We start from the raw sequence: 26,561 nt of genomic DNA, 5'->3' as shown, positions 1-26,561 counted from the left end.
TTGAGTGTCCTTTTCATGCCCAGCAGGTTCTGGGGTGAGCTGATCTTTTACTACATTGTGCCATTTGTGGGAGTTCAGTACACTGAACAGGCCTTACTGACCCTGAGCATCCTCCACTGGGTATCCCCTTGCCTAGGAGCCCCACTTCAGCTCAGTACAAAGCTCCTGAGAAATGCTGTAGGAGTGCTGGTCTCCAGCCGTGTACCTACACTATGAGGAGCTTGGCTTCTAAAAAGATGCTTCTGCCCTATACTGTGGGGAGCTTGGCTCATGGATAGACTGCAAGCCAATCATATCCCTGGATTATATTGCTTGATTCAGCAGTTGTTTGCAGAGAGTAGATGCTTTTTCCTAAAATCTCTCCTGTTTCCACTTGTGAAATATATACTTAGAATGTAGTACGTTATAGGGGTTACCAGGCATGGCTTTACTTTCCACATTTTTTCTGGTAATAACTGCTTTTTAAAGATTGCTAGTCACAGTCACCTCAGATGCATTTTTGCAGGTTGGGATCTCCCAGAAAACTTTGTACTCGGTTTATGTGTGGATGTGAATTCATGACCTCACATATAATGCAACAAGAAGTTTAAGAGAACAACACCACAGAAAGACCTTACTGGTTATTTATTGTCAGGAGAATATTACCAAAATGGGAATATTATTTGTTATGCACTTGGAAACAGGGAAAGGGAAAAAAAACAACCATACAACACACAACAAAAAAAGCCATTAGCTTGTAAAGGACCTTGCAGCAGTCTCCACCAGGTATCTTTTCATGGAACTTTACAAGTTGTGCTTTGCCAGTTTCTGTGAGCCTGGGGACGCCAGTGAAATCCCCACACAGGTGCACAAACTCACAAGAAATCTGTAATTTGTCTGTCAGGACAGAACAGTCTACTTGACTTAACCCTTGTTTTGACAATAGCATGCACATAACCTGTGTTTGACAATTACATGTTTACAAGGACAAGTAGATAAATACATGGAATGCTTGGGGTGTCAGGACCTTCAGACTGTGTTACACTTCCCTTTGTGATCTGCTCAAGCTGTAGTCCTTGTGAGTTCATAGGCAGCCAGGGAATTTCCCGTGGAGGGGAGGAGTATTATCCTTCCTTTTCCAACGTGTAACCATCTTCAATGTGTAACTTCACCCATCTGTTTCCTGTTGTGATGTGTGGTACTGAGCTTGGTGCTAGGATGTACCAAGTCAGTGCTTAGTGTAAGAGGGAAATAAGACTCAGAAAGGTTCACTGAGAGTTACAGAGATTTGGTGGAGATGGGCCTTGCTATCTGCAAGGATAAGTACCATTCCTATGACTTGTAAGATACGCCAGAGCCTTGGATTGTGAAGGTGGTTACTGCTGCTGTTCTGAGCTGGTTTGGAGTGTGTGACCTGGAAGATGCTATTGGCAATCCACAGCATCAATTCCTCTGTCATCCATCACAGTCCATACAACAAGAGAAGTAAGCCAGTCTGCTGTCCCAGCTCTAAATATTCAACATGGACCTTCTCTTCTTACAGAAGTTCAATCAAGAGCTTAATTTGTCGTCTGGTCTTCTTGGAACATCTGAAACTGAAACTTAAACTGATGATTTTGCTTTTTTTTTTTTTCAAAGCTTCTATTTCATTTAGAATATCTAAGGATTATTTGAAATCAAAACTGAAGCTAAGCCTATTCATTACATTCTGAGAGCTATTGACTCTTTACTTGGTTAGAAAGTTCTACAAGAGAAGCCACAGCAATATGTATTCTGTCTTTTGCTTCAAATTAGACAGGAGAGACTGGAACTGTGGTCTGCCCCAGTTTACTGATTTTCGTGGTTTTTTTTTTGTTTGTTTGAGTTTTTTGTTTGAGGCTTTCTGTTTGTTTCCCATGAAAAATAAACATCACCTATCTTACACCTCCTAACTTATTTGCTATTGCAGAATCTAACAGGAGTGAAACCCAAGGTTAAGTGACTAAAATGATGTGGGTAAAAGTCTAGGCAAACAGAGAGCTTACCTAGACAACCATAATTGTGCAAAATCTTAATTAAACTCTTTTGTTGAAGGGTTTCATTGTCCCTTATGAAATCCTGATTCTGTGCTTAATTCTTAGTATTTTCCCATTTTAATCTTCAAACAATACCTGAAAAACTTAGATAGATTCTATGAAGTTGTGCAAAATCAACAGACTGAATCTATGGTTAGAATTTTAATGGCTGTGCTCCTAAATCTCTGTTAGATTTACAGCAGAAAAAAAGTTAAAAATAGACAAAAAAAAATTTAAAAATCAGCAATGTTTCTGTTGGTAGAAGACTGAATAAAAACACGTGGCTATTTTATTCTTTCATTCTCAGGAAAAGTTGTATAGAAGGGTGGATTTGAGATAGCAAATACTAGGCTGACCTGATTCTCAAACAGTATTAGAAATTCAGAGAAACTGTAGTGTCCGTGTGGGTAAAGGTATTACATAGGGTCTGGGACAGATTGAATTTTGAAGGTCCAGTCTGTCAGGAGTGGGTCAGGCTTATGTGAGTGTGAAAGATCAACTACAGAAAGCATTTATTTAAAGTGAGAAGAGTTAAGAAGAACATATCAGTTTAAATTAGAATAATGGGGTTTTTTTTCTGCTGCGTGTTATGAAGAACTTGAAATTTGGATGATTTGCCCTGACTTTGTGCTGTGGGGAAAAAAAAAAATCAAACAGAAAATAAGACAAAAAAGTCTGGATTTTTTTGTTTGGTTTGTTTATTTGTTTGGTTTTTTCCCTAATTCTCAAATAAATAAAATTCCTCTTTCTTTTCTAGCAAGAAGACATGCACAAATTAATCAAAATAAACAAGTAATTTTATCTCAGGGTTGGGATACAGACTCTTTACTGATACGTTAGATCATTAGAATCAATCTGATGCATTAGAAAACTAAGTTTAGAAATCACTGTTAACAGCAAGAAATCCAATGACATTTATTATATTGATCCCAGCATCAAAGGAGTCTATTACTGCTTTGTCACATTTCTACTACCATGTTTCAAAGTATCTTTCCTGCATGAAAGTGGACCTGTCATCTTAGATCATTACAGTCATGTATGAAATTGCCCGGACTTATGAACTACCAGAAACCTTTGGACCCCACGATAACTTCCTATTTTTGAGGCAGGAATGATCAATTTACAATAATTTAATTATCTGATTTATTGTTTAAGTGTATTTCAGTGCCTTACTATTAAAACTATAACAATTTTTTTTTATACCCCACATCAAGGACATTTTTAGACAGACCTGTGTTTAATTTTTTTTCTCGATGTGACAGAATGCTGGTTTAATGGCTTCTGCAGCTCTTCAGGAGCATTTTGACAGTCATGTACAGCTAGTCAGGTGATGACTTAAGATACTCCCTCCTCTCATCTTAACTGCTCAGAACATATAAATCTGTTTATGTGAGTGCTTTTAGGAAAAATATAAACAAGATTGGGGAGTGGTTTTTTTTGTTTGTTTTACGTGGCTTGGCTGCTATGAAACTCCAAAACAAGATTCTGCCCCAGTTCATTCAAGTTACGTAGCAGAAACAGGGTAAAATAAATAACTCTTCAGAGTAACTATTCCTTGTGCCTCTTCATTGGCACAGGTTCTATGGAGAATCGGTGGTCTCATATTCAAAGTCTACATTTGAAAATATCTTGTATGGAATCTGTATGGAATCTGGCTTGTGGGTCCTTTGGCTATTTCTGTATTAGCAAGTAACATAGACTAAGTGCTGATATATAAATTGAAACAGCTGGTACTGAAACCCTGCTGGCAACGCTGTTCATATTCAGAGATATTCTTAGTCCAGAGTTGTTCCAGTGTAATTCAGAAGCGTATCTATCTTTCAGTTTATTTTCATCCCAAAAGAATCACTTCATGTGCTCCAAACCCGTACCCCAGTGTAAAATAAAACACAATCTGGAGTTTTATTTTGCAAACACACCGAGCTCCGAAGTGTGACATGTTAATGCTGAAAAACCTTCTGTCACTTTGACCATGTAGAAAGGCATACAAACTTTGTGTATCTAATCTGTCTAATAATCTCTCACCTGTTGAACAGTTCATCCCCATCCTGAAGCTGGAGTTCTTAGTCAAGAACTGCCTCTTGGAATTCTTAATCTAGTACAAATCTTTGATTGTGATGTAATTCTTCCAAACTGGCACTGCCAGAGAAAGAACAAAATAGGTTTCTGCATTTCCTTATCTTTATTAGGAAAAAAAACCCTCTCAGATGATCATACACAAGTTTATGCTGCACACCGTCATCCTTGTACCTGTCATGCTGCATGTAATAGGTAATAGCCACTTTTTGGAGTTTGTCTTTTTCCCATCTAAAATCTAGTTTATAGCAATTTAATTGATTACATTTACAAGTCACACCTCACTAGATTCAAGACAATGTGATCTTAAGTCTTTTCTAAACTCTGAGTTTACAATGATTATAACAGAATAAAACCTGATATATTCTTTTCTTACTTTATCTATCAATTTTAATATGTCACATCTTCAGATCCTATATGTGAATTTAAGGGGAATTGTGATTGTCTCCTCCATTTCTTTCGCTAAAGCTCTTAAGAGTGCATTGCAGGTATGATAGCAAAGTTATAAGGGACTTTTATAATTCCCAAGTTTTTTGCTTACTCCACAAAGTTTGATGGTGAATGATGAAGGCAGTGATTGAGGTGTCTGAATATATAGTAAGAAAAAAAACCAAAACCCACAGTTCTTGTACTGGAATAGACACTTCATAAGTAACACAGTGTAGAAACTTCAAAAGCAGACAAAAAGTAGGTTGAAGGTAGATAATGAAAATAAATATTAAAAAATAAACAGAATAAAGACGTAAACAAAGTTGAGAATGCAATTCAGAATATGTCCTATCAAGACAGTTGTAATAGAGATCTTTGAAATCAAACAAACAAACATACTTTTATAGTTTTTTAACAGTAGTGATGATGGACTAGAGTCAGGCAGATGAAACAAAAACTAGAGTACAGCAGACACTGCAGGAAAGATGTGATTATAAATTTCATTGAATATATGGTCAACATATGCTAGCTCTCAAGAAATGCATTGGTTCTATCTACAGTACTGAGAATTTCCTTCTTACATCATTATTTTTAACCTTGCTCCCCCCAACGTATTCCTTATTTGTGGATTCGTATTCTGACAATTTGATCTATTAAAAAAAAGAAAAAAAATCCATCTCCTTTATTTGAGGCAAATAGATCAAGTAAGTAAACCCAAATTTTTTATAACAAATTTATTCTTAAGATAGAGGTTACATGTCTAATATGAATTACTCATGCGCATTTTTCTCTCAATAGTAAAAGATTGATGTATCAGGGTGATGTTTCCTTCTTATCTATCACATGAGAATATTAAGTGTCTAAGATAGAAATAAATGTGATGTGTCTCCCTTGTGATATTGACTGTAGAGGGAATCTGAGAAACAGGCCCATTAATAAGACAACTAACTTTCACATGGCCAACATTCATATAAATTGATTCCACTCCTGGTTAAGCGAGTTGAATTTAGACACATGCTTACAAAGAAACACATGCAGTTTCTAGAAATACTGTAAAGGAATAATTTATGCTTTAATCTCACTGTAAGCTTGGAAATCTGTTTGGATACCTTCTCCTAATGTATACCTGTCTACGAGGAAAAAAAATGAAGATTAGAAAGTATCTTTTTTTTTTTTTTTTTCAGGAATTCTACAATGCTTACTTATTCCCACAACAAAATATAGGAACAGCTAAGAGAAGCAAACAAACCTGTACCATTATTTATGCATATATAAGCCTCTATTGCCATTTAAAATGGCAATCAAATTAAAATGACAGCTGAAATTTTGTGCCTCACTCTGTTAAGTTACATTTGTTGAAATGCTCTGTCGAGGTGTGTGTATATTTTGAAATGGAGATGCGATAAACATAATTGATTGGAGTGCTTGCTCTCAACAACAGCAACAAAATATTGGAGATTTTTATCTAGATATAAATTAAAAATTTAAAGATGTGTAAAAAGCTCATCTTTGACTTTTCCAGTACACATACCTATACAAGGGGTTTAACTATATTTGCCCAACCACAATCCCAAACACTGTGGGAAAAACATAGCTCTGTAGCTCTGCAGCTCTGCAGTGTGTTTGCACTAATACATTATCAAGGTTTTATTAATCTGCTGATGATATTGAAGATAACGTCATACAACTATGTGAATAAATAAATCATGTATCATGTAGTAGCAATATTATGGATTTTTTTTTTCTGTCTTTCTTAAAAACAGAGACCATAGAAACAAAGTTTCCCTCACATTTTAGAGAAATCAAAACACAATCATTATGCATTTATGAGAAAGTAAAATTAAAATACATCATTTCATGCATCCTGGTGCAGTCAGTAGCATTCTGGGTTCTTTCCCTTTGTTATATTTTATTCACTGAGACTACATTAATTTACTTTTAATCAGCCTATTGAGAATTTCTGTATGACATTCATGGTTGGTTCTAAAATAATAGCTCACCTTGTCTGTCAGATTATTTCATAAATCCTTCAGTTAGAATGGATACTCTTAACAGAGCCTTCCAAATCACCAAACAATCTCTGAAAAAAATGTGCATTAGACTTTCAAAGATTGAGTACTTACAAGCCTAAACCACAAACCTATTAGGGATGTATCTACTTCTGCTGTAGGCACAGAGAACCTGTCTTTTGCATTCTAGTGCTACAATGCCAAAATTAGTCTTAAAGCAGACTTTTAATTTATAAATGTTGTCTGTGTATTTAATATTTTCATATTTGTTGAAATTTCATTCCTGTGTGATCTAGCTCCAGTATCTGATACTCTTGCATGCAACATTTGCAATATCTGCTAGTATAGTGCTGTGAAATTTAGCAATTCTGTATTTTAGTAATATTTTTGTTTCTAAATTAAAAACTAGCAGCTTATTTAAAGATATAAACAAGAGTGCTGATCCTTGTTTTTAAAGCAGAAAATTTAAGATCTTCAATACTTATATTAAAAAAAATATTATCTTTCATTTATCATGCAGTAAATATTTAAAAAAAAATATTTAATCTTTGAGGAATAAGGAGGAAAAATTTCTCTAACTTCTGGACATAGCCGATTTTTTTTATGTTTTTTTTGCTTGTATGTTTGTTTTCCCCTTTACTCAGGACTTCTTGTGTTGAAAAAAACTCCATAAAAAGCCTCATAACTTTATAGATCTAATTATTTTATTTTATTCTTTTTTTATTAAGTGTGTCTTGGAAAGCAAGATGCTTGTGTTTTTTTTCTAGGGAAATAACCCATTTAAATCAAGATTTGTTCTTCAAAACCATCGTGAATATTTCAGATTAATACATTGCTATCTGCTGGTATTAGGTCCCCAGAAAGAGGACAGCTGAATTAAATCTTAGTACAGCCACTTCATGTTTGTTACACAGGTTGCTGAGCTCAATGGGACTAGTTCAACAGGAAACTCTGACATTTGTTATTTATTTGTAATATATATAACATATTGCTGTTTTATAATGTAACTAGGAAATAATATTTACTTAAATAAATACTGATGTGTTTACTTTCCACATAAGCTTACATATTTTGGTACATAGTATATTAAAGAATATGTTCATCATATTATGTTAAATCCGGGGGAAACATTTGTAATTCTCTCATACTTCTTTCATAGTCATTGTGATTGTGTGGGGGGTCTTAGTAATAATCTGCACTTATGCATTATGTGTAGCTGTATTTTCTATCAGGCTAAGTCCATATGTATTTTTTTTGTGTATAGGTGATTTCTTTAATATTATTACAAAAGCCAAGCACGGTAAATGTATTGTGCAAGGGTATAATCCATTCTTTTCATTATTCCTATCAACAATTCCTCTAAGGTAGAAATGCTGAGTGTCTAGGGTACTAGGAAATCTACTCTTATTTTTACGTATTACAATGCTCTACTGACTTTACTCCAAAAAAAAGATTAAATGAATACTTCCAATAATAAAGCAGGTGTCAAAAATTAATGGTATAAATTAATAGTATTAAAGCAGCAGATTGTTGGATTATTTCTCGAAATTTTAGAATTGAGTAGGAAAAATGTAATGGAACAAAAATGGATTGAAAAGCTGACTTTAAAAAAAATATATATTTTTTTTATTTCTCTGCTAGGTTCTGTTGCTACTGCCTGCCGTGATCCTGGTGTCCCCATGAATGGAACTAGAAATGGGGATGGGAGAGAACCTGGAGACACTGTCATTTTTCAGTGTGACCCTGGCTATGAACTGCAAGGAGATGAGAGAATAACCTGCATTCAGGTAGAAAATCGGTACTTCTGGCAGCCCAATCCACCAGTCTGTATAGGTATGCAGAAAAAATCAAATAATGCTTACCTAAATTTTGAAATTCTGGTGTAATGAATCACATTGCTCTTGGAACTTTCTTTGAAAAACAAATGCACAGGAGTGTTGCACATCTGATGAATTATTCTGTATGAAGCTCCAATGGACATTATCAAAATCTTTACACTGTAATTGCTAGCATAATAGTTCTTATCCTGTCCCTTTCAAGGCCGTATCATTTATAATTTGATGATCTGTGACAGAGAAAGCAAAAAAGTCAGTGTTAGTGACTACTATCCCAGGTAGTCTGGTCTAGATGTGACACTTAGAGACATGGTTTAGTGGTGGACTTGGCAGTGTAAGGTTAGCAATTGGAACTGATGATCTTAAAGGTCTTTTCCAACTTAAATGATTCTTTAATTCTTTAAGTGATTAAGGTAACTTTTGAGTTTACAGAATCTCTGTTACAGAAGACCTTAGCAATCAATTACATTCTCTGGTACATGGCAGGGGGTTGGAACTAGATGATCTTAAGGTCCTTTCCAATCCTAACTATTCTATGATTCTGCGATTCTACAAGTCTCTATGAACCGTATCTAGAATCTTTTTAATAAAATTTAGGTTCTTTCAGAAAATGTCTTTAGAAAACACATTTATTCCCTTGTTGTTATGTGAACTCTTAATTAAAGGATGCTGAAGTATAAGACTTCATGTGGATAATGGTAATTGTACTGGTTTTATTAAGTATTTCTGTTTCTGGACCATAAACAAACAATATTTAGGAACCTCAAAATCACATAGAGAAATACATTCGTTAAATTCTATGTGTGCTTAAAAAATATTTTCTTTATCTCTGCAATTATTAGAATGTTTCTGTCCAATTTTTATTTATATTGTATCAGTTTTGATCTCAGTCAGTGATGTCTGGTGAAAATGCAGATACTTGCATTATCGGTGTAAGTAGATCAAATTTCATAACCCATTTTAGAATGCCTTTAAAAAGAAGAAGAAAGTGGAAAGCTTATCCAATTAAGTTTTTTTATATGTACAGCTAGAGCATTTTTCAAGTTCATGGTATTTTCAGAAAAGACTTGACATAATGTTATGCAAGCAAATAAAAGGACACAGAGTTCAAAAAACAAGTTTTTCACTTAGGAGTATTAGTATTTGTCTAAGGAGAAATGTGAATACGTATTTTGTTTCTATTAAAGTTTTGTAAATACTTCAGTTGTTTCTTCTTTAACTTTTGGAGGACGTTAAATGTCAGTGAACAGATTGCTGATACTTGCTTCTTTTTATTTCACCTTCTCTCTTCAATTCTAATTTATTTTTATTCACAGCTCCCTGTGGAGGAAACTTGACTGGCTCATCAGGCTTTATACTTTCACCAAACTTCCCTCATCCTTATCCTCACAGCAGAGATTGTGACTGGACTATCACTGTTAATAATGATTATGTTATATCATTAGCATTTATCAGGTAAATTGCTACTTGCTCATGTTTGTAACTTTATTACAGGGAGTTGCTCAATTTAACTACTTTGTTGGTGATTGTAGAATGATGAAATCTAAGCAATTTTTTACTGTGCAGCAGCACTTCTTTTTTTGTTTAGTGAAAGACGCATCATGAACCTAAAATATTTAATAGCATTCTGCTCTTTACATTGTACATTTATGTAGAAGATATCTTCCATCTTAGAATGAAAATATTTTATAGTGTGGCATAGTATGGTATGTGGACAGTTCATAGGACCCAAATATAGAATCATAGAATCATAGAATAGTTAGGGTTGGAAAGGACCTTGAGATCATCTAGTTCCAACCCCCCTGCCATGGGCAGGGACACCTCACATTAAACCATGTCACCCAAGGCCTCATCCAACCTCGCCTTGAACACCGCCAAGGATGGAGCATTCACAACCTCCCTGGGCAACCCATTCCAGTGCCTCACTACCCTAACAGTAAAGAATTTCTTCCTTATATCCAATCTAAACTTCCCCTGTTTAAATTTTAACCCGTTACCCCTTGTCCTGTCACTACAATCCCTGATGAATAGTCCCTCCCCAGCATCCTTGTAGGCCCCCTTCAGATACTGGAAGGCTGCGATGAGGTCTCCACGCAGCCTTCTCTTCTCCAGGCTGAACAGCCCCAACTTTCTCAGCCTATCTTTATACGGGAGGTGCTCCAGTCCCCTGATCATCCTTGTGGCCCTCCTTTGGACTTGTTCCAACAGTTCCATGTCCTTTTTATGTTGAGGACACCAAAACTGCACACAATACTCCAAGTGAGGTGTCACGAGAGCAGAGTAGAGGGGCGGGATCCCCGAGTTGTTCTTCAAATCTAGACAATCACTATGATTCTTGACAGAAGCTGACAAGCTTAGTCTTGGTCACATCAGATTGCACACTTATGAGACTTGGCTCACTCATGACATGCAAACTGTTGCCAAATGAGGAAAAAACCCTTTACATATAAACAAAAATTTGGATACTCCACTGAATACTGTTAAATATGCTTTTGAGTGGGAATTACCCAGCTAACCCTTTTAAACTCAGTACAGACTATGGCACTTCAGAAGTTGAAGCTGCTGACATGTGAGTGAGTTTTGCAAATATTTTGCGAGGAAATATTTTTGAAATAATCCAGTAGTGAAATAATACTTTCCCTGAAGGAGCTGACAAGGTCTTTAAGGCCTCCATTAATTTTAATCAGGAACTAGTATGAAGTAGAGACAAAATAATGGTTGGATTTTTCAGTTTTTTATTAATAATCTTTTTTAAAACTGCATTTGTACAGGGATAATCTTATAAGTAAATTTGTTAGCTCTCTGCCCTTAACGAAATTTAAGTTAAAAATAAGCTAATTAATTTGTCTATAGTTACATAATTAATTAGATTTTAAAAATTAACTAAAATGAATTTCAAAAGAAAAAATGAGCTTTCAAAACTACTTTTCATTTAAAGGGATTGTAAGCAAAATGCATCTTGCTTTTAAGGTTACTGGAAGATCATTCCCTGGGTGTGTGAAAGTGTTCAGTCTGACTGGAAGCTGTGTGCACTCTGCAGCAGACTGCATTGTATCATAGAGCATTTCTGCCAGGGGTTCCAGTAAATTTTTGTTGTTTATTTCTCTGAGGTTTTAGAAATATTGTTGTTATTTTTTTCTATTTAAAATTTTTACCTTTTTTTTTTTTTTTTTTTTTTTTTTTTTTCCCCGCTGGCCAGCAGTAAAATGCTTTTTCTAAGCAGAGGATCAATAAATACATTTTTTCTGTTGTTTTCTAATCAAACATTTCTGAAAACCACTATTCTGATAGTGAAGGGTTTCTTTTTTGTTCTATGAAAACAGTGATAGCAAACTTTTATTTAAGCTAATAAGAGTGAAAATGTTAGCAAAGCGTGTTCTATCTAACAATCCTCTTCTTTGTTCTACAGTTTCAGTATAGAACCAAATTATGATTTTCTTTATATCTATGATGGGCCAGACAGTAATAGCCCTCTTATTGGGAGCTTTCAAGATAGCAAGCTGCCAGAGAGGATAGAAAGCAGTTCAAATACCATGCATCTGGCTTTTCGGAGTGATGGATCTGTTAGTTTTACCGGATTCCATCTAGAGTACAAAGGTAAATAAAGAGAGTTTTCTTTTCTATTAAAAACATTTAGTGTATGAGTTTAAATTTTAATCTGTTTGAATTTCTCATCATTTTCTGCTTGGTAATATTTTGGTTTTGCCTAGAAGTATGATAACGTGTATTATCTATAAATACAAAATATAATGTTACAAAGGTACTAATTTAAGATAAAGCTCTAATATGATTTTATTTAGCTGATACATAATGATGTTAAATGCATGATTCCAAAGGAAAAAAGCAAAATGAGACAACAGTTGACAGATATCCAAAATAATGATTCAGTAACAAAACCTAGCAGCATACATACATGTATTTTTCAGAATATAATTTATTTCTATTTTTTCATTACATAGTAGGGTATGTTGGCATATGTTTAAGATCCTGTAAGATGAAACAATGTGCTAGGATCTAGTAGACAAGCACTGAAAATGAAAAAATATTTGGCTAGACATTTGTATGATAGGCCATGGTAGAGCTGTCTGCATGTCCTGGAGAGATCTGAGGTCATAACACAGTAAAAAAAGAAAATACAGGCCTGTAAAATTCAGAATAAATAGGAGTTTTCATAACTGCCCCTCTGTGGCTCAAGAAACAAATACTTGGTATTAAATGAATATGAAAATATCCAATAATCTTTAAAGACAACCAGAGAGAAAATATAGATGCTGCTGGTTTAGGAGCAGTGCATGCTAACCTCTTCGGATTTATTTTCTTCTCCATTTATTCTAAAAGCAATTAATAAATTAAGAGATTTACAAGGGAAAGACTGATGCATTTATTGCTTTGGCAAACCCACAAAGTCCTCTTTTACTTTCCTACAGTCATTGGAATCAACAGATGTAAAGGATGTCTCCACAGTTAAGCTAGCCCTAAGCATAAAAAGTAGGTGTCAAACATGTTGATAGTGAGCCCAGATGTATGGTGAGACCGAGACTGTTCCACATTACTTAAAAATGTTTCTTCTTCCTTCTCAATTAAGTTGAAGAATGATAAATGCAAATTGAAGTGCTATAGAAAGCAGTTCAGGACCACAGAACTTCTGAAGAATAAGAAAGTATATTGATTTTTCAAAGGGCCAAAACTTTTTCTGCTGTGCTGTTGAATACAGTCTTGTCTAATGGAATTAAATGTTTTTCCCATTCACCAATCCAAGTATGAAGGATGATCATTAAGGATGCAGTCTCTTCTTATTCTTGATCTAGGTTTAAACAAAGAAGTGAAGCGCTGCACACTGGAATCAAGGGGAAATACAGTATAACATAACTGCTTGCCTGTGTGTGCCACTAAGATCTCTTTTCTTTCTGTGCTTCCAGGAGTAATGATGCCAAAGAAATTATGTAAATTTTCATCACATTTGTAAAGATTCTGGAAATACAAGCAATGGGAGCATTTAGGCATTTGTTTATGCATTCTGTTTATATGTAAGTGAGGGGAAGTTTGAGAAAGGAATCAACCTAATCCTAATTTTCCCTGTTCAGCTGATATGGTTATATCTCCTGCTTTTCTCAGAATATCTGGAGTATGCATTTCAGCATCTACCTTAGAACAATGAGACATAAACAAAAGGAAGGATTTCAATTCCCATTAAAAAATGTCAAGAATTATGAAATTTGGACAGCTCGAAATTCCATAAGCAGAGGACCAGCTTACTCAGTGAATTATTTTGTTTCTACTGGGAATAACTGCTAAATATGACACTGCTCTGCTTAACTTATTTTAGTAGTATCATAAAGACACTTACTGTGAGGCTGCACTTCAAACTCTGTGTTCAGTTTTGGACCTCTCACTACAAGAAAGGAACTGAGGTGCTGGATCATGTTCAAAGAAGAGAAATGAAACTGGTAAAGGGTTTAGAGCATAAGTCTTATGCGGAGCCGCTGAAGGAACTGTGGGTGTTTAGTCTCAGGAAAAAGAGGCTCAGGGAATATTTTATAACTCTCTACAACTACCTGCAAGGAGGCTGTGGAAAGGTGGGTGTTCGTCTCTTGTCTAAAGTAACAAGTGATAGGACAAGAGGATATGACCTCAAATTGAACCAGGGAAGGTTTATATTGAATATTAGAAAAAAATTCTGCATGGGTAGGGTTCTGAAGTAGTGGAACAGGCTGCTCAGGGAAGTGTTTGAGTCACCATTGATGGAAGTATTTAAAAGATGTGTAGATATAGCGCTTAGAGACATGTTTTAGTGCTGGATTTGGCAGTGTCAGGGTAGCGATTGGACTCAATGATCTTCAAGGTCTTTTGCAACCTAAATGATTCTACGAGTCTATGTCTTGATATGTGAAAGTGATATAACTTACTATTTGGCAAAAGAGCAGTTGTAAAGATTCTTAAAAATTTTTTGTTAATTTCTTGGATAGTATATTGTAAGCAGCAAAATATTGTAAGTGTGAGATTAAATTAAGAATTACATTATTGAGGAGAAAACTCTTACTAGAATTTTTTATGAACCAATGTTTTGGTTTTGGTTTTATTTGTTTGTTTATTTATAATGTATGACTGGGCAGGGAGCCTGCAGAGCAACAGATTTCAGAAGTTTTTAGTGGTGTAATAAGTCATAACTAGGAAGGAAAAGGCAGGGAAAGGTAGAGAATACATTTAAGGTGTACACCTGAAAGTCCCAAATTACTTTGAATAAGATCTTCCATTTTGTAAAGGATTATCATTTTCAAGAGCAGAGAATGATTCAGTTAGTTGAGGAAACCAATACAGATGATATTGTTGTAGGTGTCAGAAACAGACCAGCTGTCCAAGAGAAAATAGGTACCTGGATGAAGCATAGTCCTCATATTCACATGGAATTTTTAACACTCCCATAGCTGCTTCAAGGACGACATGGCTTACCAGAAGCAGTCCAAAGGATCTCTTGATGGTGTTCATGACAATTTTTTGATGCAGGTGATCTCCTAGCTGAGTATGGAAAATAGTCTATTGGAATGGTTACTCACCACTAGGGCAGAAGACCCAAGGAAAAGACAGTGGAAAAAGTTGTGGTACTGAATACCTTTTTACACTGTTTTTTACTGGTCTGTTTTGCTTCCAGTCCTTCCTGGACCTATGACTAGGATTTGTGGAAGTGAAACATTATCCATAAAGGAGGAAAAAATAGTCAGGAAACAATTAAGCCATCTGGTTGCACATATCTCCATTGGAACAGGTGAGATGCATCCAAGAGACTTGAGAAGCTGGCTGATGCCACTGCAAAGCTGCTTTCAATCATGTCTGAAAGGTCATGGCAGTCAGGGTGGTTCTTGTTGAATGGAAAAGATAAATATGTGCACCTTGAAAAAAAAAAGAAGACCCACCAAAGTACAGAGCTGGCAGTTTTAAACTTAGTGCCCAGAAAGATTATGGAACAAATCTACCTGGAAACTATTCCTGAAAACAAGGACAAGTAGCTCTTTGGGAACAGTCTCTATGGATTTACCGTGGGGAATCATGCCCAATCAACATATCACTGTTTATGAGAAGATAAATGGCTGTGTGAACAAGGGGAGAGTACTGGACATTGAATACCCTGACTTTAGAAAGGCCTTTAACACACTCTTCCCCAGTATCCTGAGAGCTGAAATGGAGGCTGGATAAGAGCATAGTAAGGAGGGTGGAAAATTGACTTGATTGCTGAGCTCGAACTTCTGGCTAGTCTTAATTGTGATTCATAATATGGGCAGTGCTCTCTTTATTGATGAACTGTACAATGAGCCAGAACAAGTTTGTGGACAGCAGCAGTTTGGATGGAAGTATCCGTACTGTGGAAGGTACATTGCTATTTAAAAGTATCCTATGAGGTTGGAGAATCAGGCTTATAGGAGCCAAGTTTCATCTGGGACAGAGTTAATTTTCTTCTAATAGCTGGCATTGTACTGTATTTTGGATTTATGATGAGAGTAACATTGATAACACACTAATGTTTTAGCTGTTTCTGAGCAGTGCTTGCACTAAATCAAGGACTTTTCAGCTTCTCATGCTGCCCTGTCAGTGAGGAGGCTGGGCCACAAGAAGCTGGAAGGGGACACAGGCAGGACAGCTGACTCCAAATGACCAAGGGGGTATTCTATACCATAGAATGTCATGCTGAACAGAAAAATGGAGGGAGTTTTCTGGTGGTTGGCAGCCCACTGCTCAGGGGTGGGCTGGTCAGCAGGTGGTGAGTGCTTGCATTGTGCATCGCTTGTTTTGTATATTCTTCTATCGTTATTATTATTTTTCCTTCCTTTTCTGTTGTATTAAACTTTTTTTATCTCAACCCTTGAATTTTACCTCTTTTCCCTTTCTATCTCCCATTCCACTGGTGAGGAGTGATTGAACAGCTCTGTGGTGTTTATCTGCCTGCTGAACCACAACAGTCCTTTTGGCACCTGACACGGGTCTCGAATAGATAACAACAGATCTGACCAGATCGTGTTAAAACAAATTTGTTATAAGCATTCATTATATTAGGTTAATAGTTGATGGTCACAATATTGATTTTTTTTTTTTCTCACAGTTGTTGTGCTTCTTCTCAGAGCTGTCTTATGTAACAACTTATTTGCTGGTTCTGTTTCCTCTTGTGCTGTTTATCATCTCTGGGGGCCAGATTAAAGTTATCGTTTTGCTGTACTGTGTAACACTGGCTTATGATAAGATAAAATTACTTTTCATGAAACTAATCTGTTATTTGTACTCAGCACTGCTGTCATCTCCACACTTTTGAAACCATGTCTCAGAAATTATTAGTGATTACAGTCTTTACCTTTTCTCCTTGGAGAGCCAATCTGTACATGAGACAAGGTGGACCACTTTCACCTGTCCCTTCCCCTTCCCTTTCACCTCCAGGTTGGTTATAAAACTCTTGAGAATTTTGGACATCCCTGGGATGTGCGAACTAGCATGTTCCTATTGCTATGTCTCCTGAATGTGTTACAGGTATTGCTTAGAGATAAAAAACTATTTAAGAATACCATTGAGAGATCTGTCCCAAGGCTGGATAGTTGTGAGAGGCAGGGTGTGTGGGGTAGTGTGGGAAAGTACTTAGAACAGTGGGCACATCCAGTGTTTTAGAACTCCACCCCTGAACTAGTGCAGAATCCAGAAAAACTAGTAAAATATTTGGAATTACATGCTGTCACCCTGGGAATTCCAGACAGAAATCACTGCAATGTTCTGGGGCCTGGCCCATGCCTGCCAATACCTGCTTAACACTATTTAGGCATTGCAGCTGAATCAGAGAGCCAACCTGTGCCAGTATCAGTTGCCCCTATAAGCAAAACGAAATACTGGATGTGAAAGTCAGGTCATTTACTAAGAAAAAAACCTCCTGCTATGAAGAGAAAGGAGGAAGAAATGGATGAGGCAGGCTACGCTGAAGCAGGGCCATCGTGAGGAGAGGAGGAGAAAGAGGCAGTACTCGTAAACAAGGCGGTAAAGAGTGGATTCCTATCCCTGCCTGAGTAAACTGTGAGATATGCTAAAAGATTTTGCTGTTGTCCAGGTGAGCACATTGGACTACACTACTCTAGTCCTATCTTAAATGGCAATAGTACTCAAACTGTGCTTCAACAGGCTGTATTTTTCAGATACAAATCTCAGACCTCACCCATGTCTCAGGTCTGGTCTACAATCACATTTCTGGTTGGGTTTTGTTATTCCTTTCCTCCCTCCCTTCATTTCTAGTTTATAATGGAAGAACAGGTTGCTAGTTCTAATATATGCTCTGAAGAATAATTGTGGAATGTTTGCTATAGTTAGGTATGTCTGTAACACTGTCTCTAAGAAGCTTATTACGTCTGTGTTCTCTTTGAGACTTATGGATGGAGTAGTAAGTCATCAAGTTCTGGGCAAAGCACCTGCTTCTTTTGGCTTTCAATGATGTTCTCCATTCACAGGGATTTGAGCATCATTACCACATTAGCTAAAAGAGACTTTCTTGTTGAATTTGAGATTGTGGTAGCACATATCGCTACCTATTTTCAGCCTGTATTTCAGAAGCCTTAATTGATCCAGTAGTATGTGAATGTTACCGGAGAAGTAACTGCTGTTTTTCTTGAAGCTTGTTGGGCTTTTATTATCGGCAAAAGGAATTTGCGCAAAGTATGTGCAACCAAAAATATAATGTTACTGTAACTGAAATCTTACCTGTCTAATGAAATGACTATTTTTATTTCATTCCTATTACAGAAAAAACTTAAAAAATACAACTACAGAAAAAGTCTTTATAATAATACAGCTTATAATAATACACCTAAAATTGTAACACACACACACACTCTCCAGCATATTCTCTGTTCTGCTAAACCTGCCACTGCCCTTCTTTGTTTTCAACTTAATGATACTAGTATTCTTAGGAAATAAAGAGAACAGGTTAAGGGGTCATCAGTGTCTTGACTTCTTCAATTGGAGCAATATGACATAGATGGTAAACAACTTCTCCTCCTGTCTCCTGGGAGCATATCTGTTTTATTTTACAATTTTTTGTCCCCCCCTCCCCCCAGGTTCTGAGCTTGACCTAATGAATCCTTTTGTTACATTTGACTTTTTCCTCATATATTGTAGTGTAGCATACTGACTTTCTTTACAAGTTCACTTAGCAGCTATTTCAGATTTGCCAGAGAACTCTGAAAGTGCTAAGTATTCAAGGCTTTACTTTTTCAGAATAGTTATTAACAAGTTGTATTTCTATAGTGACATTATTACTGTTTAGTCAGCAACTTCAGGAGTCTGTCACAACTGTACTTTGGGGAAAAGAAAATTACAGGGCTGTAAGTTTTCTCTAGAGAAAATTTGTGCTGTGACAGATCATGTCTTTTCTCATTTTTTGATTTATGCACCAGACATAATCTTTTTCTGTCTTTAATTTCTCATGTAGTACTAATCTCTACTTTATTCAAGGACTTCTAGAATTATGAAATATAGGTTTCTTATCATAAATATATGATGTTGTGTATCAATACAAATATATTAATATCAAATATATTAATATATTAATATAAAATATATTAATATCAATACAAATATATTAACATCAGTTCAGTAAGAAGAAAGCACAATATTTCCTCGCTATTGTCAAAGTGTTATAGTCCTAAATTAGATCACCCTTTTTTTCTCTCTCTTTTACTTTTTATTTGAGAATTTGGACTTGAAAGAATTTTTAGTTTACCCTACGGTCTGCCAAACTTCTCAAGTGAAAGTGTGATTTGCCTACATAATAATTATTAATTTCTATGTGGTAACTGTCAGACTTTCTAGTAAATTTTATCTTTTAACTTTCGATTTTCCATCCAAATTTTTGAATGAGTGTTATAAAAGTTTTAGCCTTTCTTTTTCCAGTGTCACATGGTATTTTTAAAACTTACCATTCAGAACAGGAGATAGATGTTACAGGCACCATGCAACTACCTATGTGAATCAGTGTAGGTATCAAATACCTTTTCTTAACAATTAACGATGTGATGTAACTATTATGTACTATTATACTGGTTTTCATATCAGAAGCATACTCTGTAGGTTAGTGTCCTAGTTTCACCTGAGATAGAGTTAGTCTTCTTCCTAGTAGCTGGTACAGTGCTGTGCTTTGGCTTTAATCTGATAACAGTGCTGGTAACACACTGATATTTTAGTTGTTGCTAAATAGCGCTTACCCAGATCAAAGACTTTTCAGTCTCTCATGCTCTGCCAGTGAGGAGGGGCACAAGAAGCCAGGATAGCCAAAGGGGTATTCCATACCATCAGCACGTCATGCCCAGTATATAAACTGGGGTAAGTTACCTGGAAAGGACTGATCACTGCCTGGGTCAAGCAGGGTATCAGCTGGCAGGTGGTGAGTAATTGTATTGTGCATCGCTTGTGTGTGGGTTTTTTGTTTTGTTTTGGTTTAATATCCCCTTTTAGTTTTATATATATATAGTAGTAGTAGTAGTAGTAGTAGTAGTAGTAGTAGTAGTAGTAGTAGTAGTAGTAGTAGTAGTAGTAGTATATTGTACTTTAGTTATTGGACTGTTCTTATCTCAGCCTGTGGGATTTGCATTCTTTTGCTTCTCCTCCCCATCCTGCCCAGGGAGGGGGAAGGGTGTGTGTGGGAGAGAGCGGATTAGTTACCATCTGGGTTTAAAACACAACAATTAGATACGTAAATCATAATAAACAGCTAATCACATTAGGAGGTCTTCATGTTCTTTTGGAAGATATGATGTTGAAATTTCAACAGAATTATTGTGTATTTCCCTCTTCAATTGTAAATGTACTGCAATACTTTTGCAATGTAATTCTTTCCTCTCATAAATACCACAACATAAAAATGGCCTTAGGGGATCAAACCAGTGATCTCTTTAGTTCATTAGCTTGTCTCTCACAGTGATCAATAGCTGATATGTGGCTAAACTGTATGATAGTTAAATATATAATAATTACGCCATATTATCTCTAAGTTTTCAGAAACTTCAGCTTTGATACTGCCAGAATCAGATAAAGTTCTTTGTATTTGAAGCTCTTAAATAGCCTTCCTCAAATTTCAAAGTTCATATTGTCTTTTCACAACTGTACCTACCCGTAGCTGAAAGTTCTGCAGTACAAATATGCCTGGTAAATTAACACCTCTTTTGATGCATTAGAAAGTAGGCACCGATCTTGCAGAAAATAATAAGTGTTCCTATTGACCTTCTCCACAACTGTCTTAATTGGTAAAGAAGAAAATCTGAAATTTCTATCTTGTGCTTCATAAAAGAAATTACTTCAAATGCCATCCTGCACAGCACAAAATCATCTGCTTCATTCCAGCTTCTACCATGTCCTAGAACATTTTCTGTTGTTTTTTTGTTTTCTAACTGGACACATATTGCAAATTTTTCCGGAATTTTATTATTTCTCCCCTTCTGCATAGTAATGTTCTTCATTAGAAACACTGAGTGGTTATTTTTGTGAAGTTTGTTAGGTCTTGGATATTAAACATAAAGGTATTCACATTATAGAAGGAACAGGGAAGCAAAGACAAGAGCATATTCATATTTTTGAATTTCAAAATTTTAAACAAATAGCTCTAAATAACAAGAACAACTAAAAAAGGAGATAAATTTTAAGTAGTATTTGTATGCTTTGTCATCTTGTGAGGGAAAATTCCCACCCCTATTTGAAAATATGTCAGTATATCATTTGCATGGATATAGATATTCATTTGCGATTTATTAATTTTGAAGACATTCATTTGGATACTTCTTATTTTGTAACAAACTACTTGTATTGGTTTCTACCACTTCAAAATGTTCAGACCACAGTTTTAAAGCTATGAAACTCCAGAAAAATATTTCTAATGTTTTAGATTATATTCAGAACTAAGTTTGCATTTTTTTTCTGCTATAGCAAAGCTGCGTGAGTCTTGCTTTGATCCTGGAAATATAATGAATGGAACAAGACTTGGAATGGATTATAAACTGGGGTCAACTGTCACGTATTACTGCGATGCAGGTTACATACTTCAAGGATATTCTACACTAACATGTATCATGGGAGACGATGGAAGACCTGGATGGAATAGAGCCCTACCCAGTTGTCATGGTAAGAGCAGTTTTTCATTTATTATAGTTGCTGTTGTTATTATTCTTGCTTTGTCACATGGAAGAAACAGGTATAAAATTAGATTAAGACATTTTAATAAACTTATCTTTTAGGACAAAGTCCTTTTTAATTATATACTTAATACAAATAGCATTTAATAACTCTAGATAAATATTGTTTCAAGGTTTTAATAAGTGACTAAACAGCGCTACAAGTTACTATTGTAAATAGAAGTTAATAGTAATATCATCCTCTATGCCAACTTGTATTCTTGAATCAGCAAATTTACATCAGAGTATAGCGATATATATGTATTTAAACATAGCATGAAGTATACTCTGGATGTCACAATATATGTTTGTTTCTTTTTGTTACTACTGTTTTTTAAATCACATAGTTGAAGTATTTTGTATACGCAACATTACATCATTTAGCCTGTTGCACATGTGGTCTTTAGGAAAGTGCAGCCTTGAAATGCACCAAAGATCCAACGATTCAAACTTTTATGAAAAACTCCACTTATTTCAGGAATCCCCTGACTTTGGTTATACTACCAATATCTCAAATGTAAATATTTTTAGGTTTAAACTCTTAAAAGATTCAATATTTGTTTAGCTGATTTGGTGTTAATTCTTGCCAGCAATTGATAGTCACTTCAGAAAAAAAACAAAACAATATTCTTTTCACATAATCTGTAAAACTGAGCATAAAACCCTCCCATCTATCCAGATATTTATGAACAACGCAAAAATACCAGATCATAAAATTAATATTTTCTTTATCAAAGTAAAATCTCCTCATTACCATGTTAATTCAATTCCTTTTAATAATTTGAAGAAAAAACACCAAACCCTGCTAATTCAATTTCCAATTTTAATGTTTTAACTATGGTGTGGATTTTCTTTCTTTTGTGTACTTAAATTTCTTTTGCAGATTAGATGGTAGAGTAAAAATAAAATTAAAAAATATGTAAGTTGTCAACTATAAAAAAATAACCAATTTTGTAAGCATTTGAAAAACTTGGAATTTTCATTATCCACCAAAACCATCATAACACGGAATAATAAAATTCAGTAGCATCAAGTTGGAAAACTTGTCCTAGGAAACTCTTGGAAGTGTTTCCGACTTGTAGACTGTGCACAATGGAAGGCAGAAGTTTCTTTTTCTTTTTAAAATGGAATATAAATGTTGGAAGGAGAGGATAGCAGTCAGTGAGGAATGTTGTGTATAAGAGACTAAACGTGTCCTTCTTTTGGAAGATCTTTTTCATCAAAAGATAAGTAGTTTGTTTGTCAGCGATGCAATAATTGTGTCTATTCACTTATAATCTGCTTATCAGTCTTCAAGTTCTATCTATTTTAACATTCACTAAAGGGAGACTGTTTTACTTGGGAGAACTGTCAGTTTAATAAAAGGAAAAAAAAAATCTTGTAATGAAAGGGTTGTTTGATATCTGTCACTGATTCTAACTGAACCATTTTCTTTCCTGGATGAACAAGGCTTTATTTCAAAGATGACAAACCCCACACTTCTTTAGGGTATGGTATCACAGAATAGGCTCCATAAAGTGACTTAGGCTTGGAATTTTCATCTATTTTTCTTATTTTGGCTTTTCACCCAATTCAGAGTTGGTGTAGGTTTGTAGGCGTGTTGCTGTGATTTATTATAGTATATTTTTACCATGTAAACAATACTCTGTTATAGTGGGATTTAGCTCAAGAAAAACAAAACATTTATGCAGCTGTGAGAAAGATGGTATCAATTGACTAGCTTTCAATTACATTGAGCTGGTAGAAATAGTTTGAGACCTAAATTTTGCCTTCTGACCACCAGTCTCACCTACTGTCATGATTTAAACCCAGACAGCAACTGAGTACCACAGTCAGGTGTTCTGTCTTTGTGCCCTCATCTCAGAATATGAAGAAGAGGAGTATTATGAATAAGAATCCTCATTTTGCTCATGTTTGTGGCTAAGTAGGTCAGAGAAGAGGAATGGAGAAATTCAATAAAAACACTTCTTTTTGCAATTTATATGGATATTTAAAAAGAGATTGGATGTGGCACTTGGTGACATGGTTTAGTCGAGGTGTAGGGCATGGGTTGGACTTGATGATCTTGAAGGTCCCTTCCAACCTGGTAATTCTGATTCTGATTCTGATTTTCATTGATGAGTAGAATCTCAGTAGAGGAGAATAGAGTACCATCTCTACAGCCATTATGAACAGCTTGATGTAACTTAAGGCATACTGCTGAGAAATGTTAGATGAGTTTGAATGGCTCACATAGAGAAAGGAGTTACGGATCTTACTTGTTCTGAAGTCCAGCCTTTTAGATAAAATGTGGGGAAAAAACCTCATTCTCCATTCAGAATTAAAAGGCAAATGAAGGGCAACCATTTGGTATGGCTTTAAGCTTTCTCTGAAAATGTCTGGTTCATCAAGCCCCATAAGAAATCTTTGCTGATTTGCTCTTCTGGGTCTGGTCAGGCTTCAGCATGAACTGGCTGATGAATTCCTCAGTCTGACAAAACTTGCTTTCTTGGAAAATGTGTATACCTAGAGAATGTGAGTATTTATAGACCCCAATAGTCAGAAACTCATGAATTTAGAGTTAGATAAAAGCTGAGCAGAGGCTTTCAGGATTGTAGAGGGCTAGTTTTCCAAAATCTGCCCAGTGCATAAAGCAAATACAAAAATTTTTTGTAATTGTACCTTTCTGCACTAAGTATTTTTTATGACCTAGTCCTATGTGCATTAGGCATGACTTGCATTTGGTTGAAATCATTATTTAAAATGGCCTTGAGCCTCTCTAATAAGTGTGGGAAGTGAACTAAATCATTGGCTTAATTCTTTTATGAACACGTGCAAATATTATCCAGGCTAATATGCTAAGCTATCTGCCATTTCATGGTGGATGTTAAGAACAGGATGTAATTAGCATATGCAGATGCAATTTTACTGTGACAGAGATGATGATTAATGATTTCTTCACCCACTGTAGTTAATTTTAAATTTTTGGTAACAAGCAATTGTTTACAGAATGAAAAAAAAAAAAAAAAACCTTGTAGTTGCAAATCATGTTTATGACTTGAGTGTAAAAATTTAGTTCCTAACAGAAGAAATAATTTATTGGTCACTAAAGATATTGCTACATTTCATTATGTTGTTCAGTCTGTTGTTTAGTCCTTGGAAATATTTGAATCCAGGCCTCAAAATATTTCAAGCTGAAAGATATGTCTAATAATCTCAAATATGTCATGAGCTGCCTGTGGCTTATTTGCCTTGGGGGGGAGAACAAAACATCAATAATCAGAATATTTATATGTACTGTTTGTCTTTTAAACAAAAGAAAACAAAAAAATCCTGTGGTTTCTCACAGAATATTACATACCATGATATTTAAAAGTAACAATAACATTCTTATTTACAACTGAATTCCCAGTCTTCTGTACACAATTGCATACTGTAGTCATGGTGGTTTAGTGATTAAAGACCATGCTAAAAAACAGATGCATGTGCATTATGAGGAAGGAGAGAAGTCTTTAAACTACATGTTCGGTCTACTATCATATGATCTGGAGGACAATTTGTTTTGTTAGGAGCTGCGAAAAGTGGTGCCTACAGCCTCATCTTCACTCAAAGAAATGTTTTCCTGAAAACTGAAATGTCAGAGGAAGTACCTATACTTTGTTTTGGCACTGACAGTAGCTCTTATTTTAATTTGTAGTAATTCATGCTCCTCTATATGATTTTTTTTCTATCTGTATTAAGTTGTCACAGATATTTGAGGTAGCTCAGATCAGGTTTATACCTGAAAAATTTTAGGATGGAATACTGCACAGAAAAGCTTAATCTTAATATTTGTTATTTTGCAATATATTAAATATTGACAGCTTTTTCATCAATCATTCAATACTGATTCCTTAATTAGATGTTTCATAGGTCACATTTTTATGCACTTTCTATGCAGTGTAGCTATGATTCTAACATGGTTATCAGATATCAGTGTGGTCCTTTGAAACCATGACTTTAGTCAGCCAATATTTTTACATGATAAATCATAGTCAGACTGAGTACTATTACATAATTTTTAACATTATTGACAACGTATAAGACTAGAATAAGATAAAAGACTAAGGCACATCAGGATAAAACATATTCTTGGGTGATATTTATTTACCATAGATAAATAAATACAAAGTTGAATTTCTATGTAATTTAGTTTACATTTCTTAAAAATTCATGTTATAAGAACAATCAGACCTGTCATGTCATGATCTATTTTAAATATGTGAGAGTGAAGACACTTTTTATGTGTTTATAGTATTTTGGATGTAAAGATTTTGATCACTTGGAACTTTCAATAACATTTTTTGTTCCATTCTTTTTTTTTTGGAATACAAATGTAGAGTGCTTCATTGTACTCCCAAATCCTTAAATATCATATATAAGCAACTAAAAACAAGGTACTGAAAGGCACAAAACAGTTGTTAGAAACCTAAAATTCATTAACTACCATCTATGGTATTTAACATTTTTGTCCTTATTAAAAAAAAAAAAAATCAAAATTCATTTCTAGACAAAACTACTTGCTTTTAATAGAACAGCTTGAATGTATATATAAAGTGTGACTGAGATCAGGATTAGATGTTATTATAGGGATACCGTAGACAGATACTAATGACTATATTTTGGGTTGGCTACAGTTACTGTTTATTAAGTATTTTTTGCTTTAAATTATTTTAATTTTTTCATTAATTTAATGTGCCAGGCTGATGCTGGCTTTTTCAACTCTCTGCAAAAAGCTTGTTCCTCAACATGATTAATTGCTTTAAAATAATGTATCTGTGGCAGAGAATTAAGTTTGCAGTAAACACATTGTCATCATATTTTGGTGTTGGCAGAAGACTGAATAAGATAGTGGAAGAGAAGTAGAGAGATAGTGAGGATACAAAGGCAGGATACCTTATAATCACTAAAAAAATAAATCTTGCAAAATGAATTTGAAATTAATTCTCAGAAATCCAATGCCTATCTTTCTTATGTTAG

At 35.0% G+C, this 26,561-nt stretch overlaps 1 protein-coding gene across 3 annotated transcripts in view; it reads left to right on the top strand.

Moving 5' to 3' along the window:
* Positions 1 to 26,561, top strand: part of CSMD3 (CUB and Sushi multiple domains 3) — a gene marked incomplete at both ends in the record, with an annotated part of 652,566 nt that overhangs the window by 446,403 nt on the left and 179,602 nt on the right. For all 3 annotated transcript variants that reach the window (XM_080610435.1, XM_080610434.1, XM_080610433.1), the window contains 4 exons: positions 8,189 to 8,380; positions 9,699 to 9,837; positions 11,792 to 11,979; positions 21,319 to 21,513. In XM_080610435.1, coding sequence (XP_080466561.1) covers positions 8,189 to 8,380; positions 9,699 to 9,837; positions 11,792 to 11,979; positions 21,319 to 21,513 — 714 coding nt within the window. The remainder of the gene's footprint in view (positions 1 to 8,188; positions 8,381 to 9,698; positions 9,838 to 11,791; positions 11,980 to 21,318; positions 21,514 to 26,561) is intronic.

Source organism: Psittacula echo (genome assembly GCF_963264785.1).
Source record: "Psittacula echo genome assembly, chromosome: 2".
NCBI lineage: Eukaryota > Metazoa > Chordata > Aves > Psittaciformes > Psittacidae > Psittacula > Psittacula echo.
This window is presented reverse-complemented; position numbering and strand designations above follow the sequence as displayed.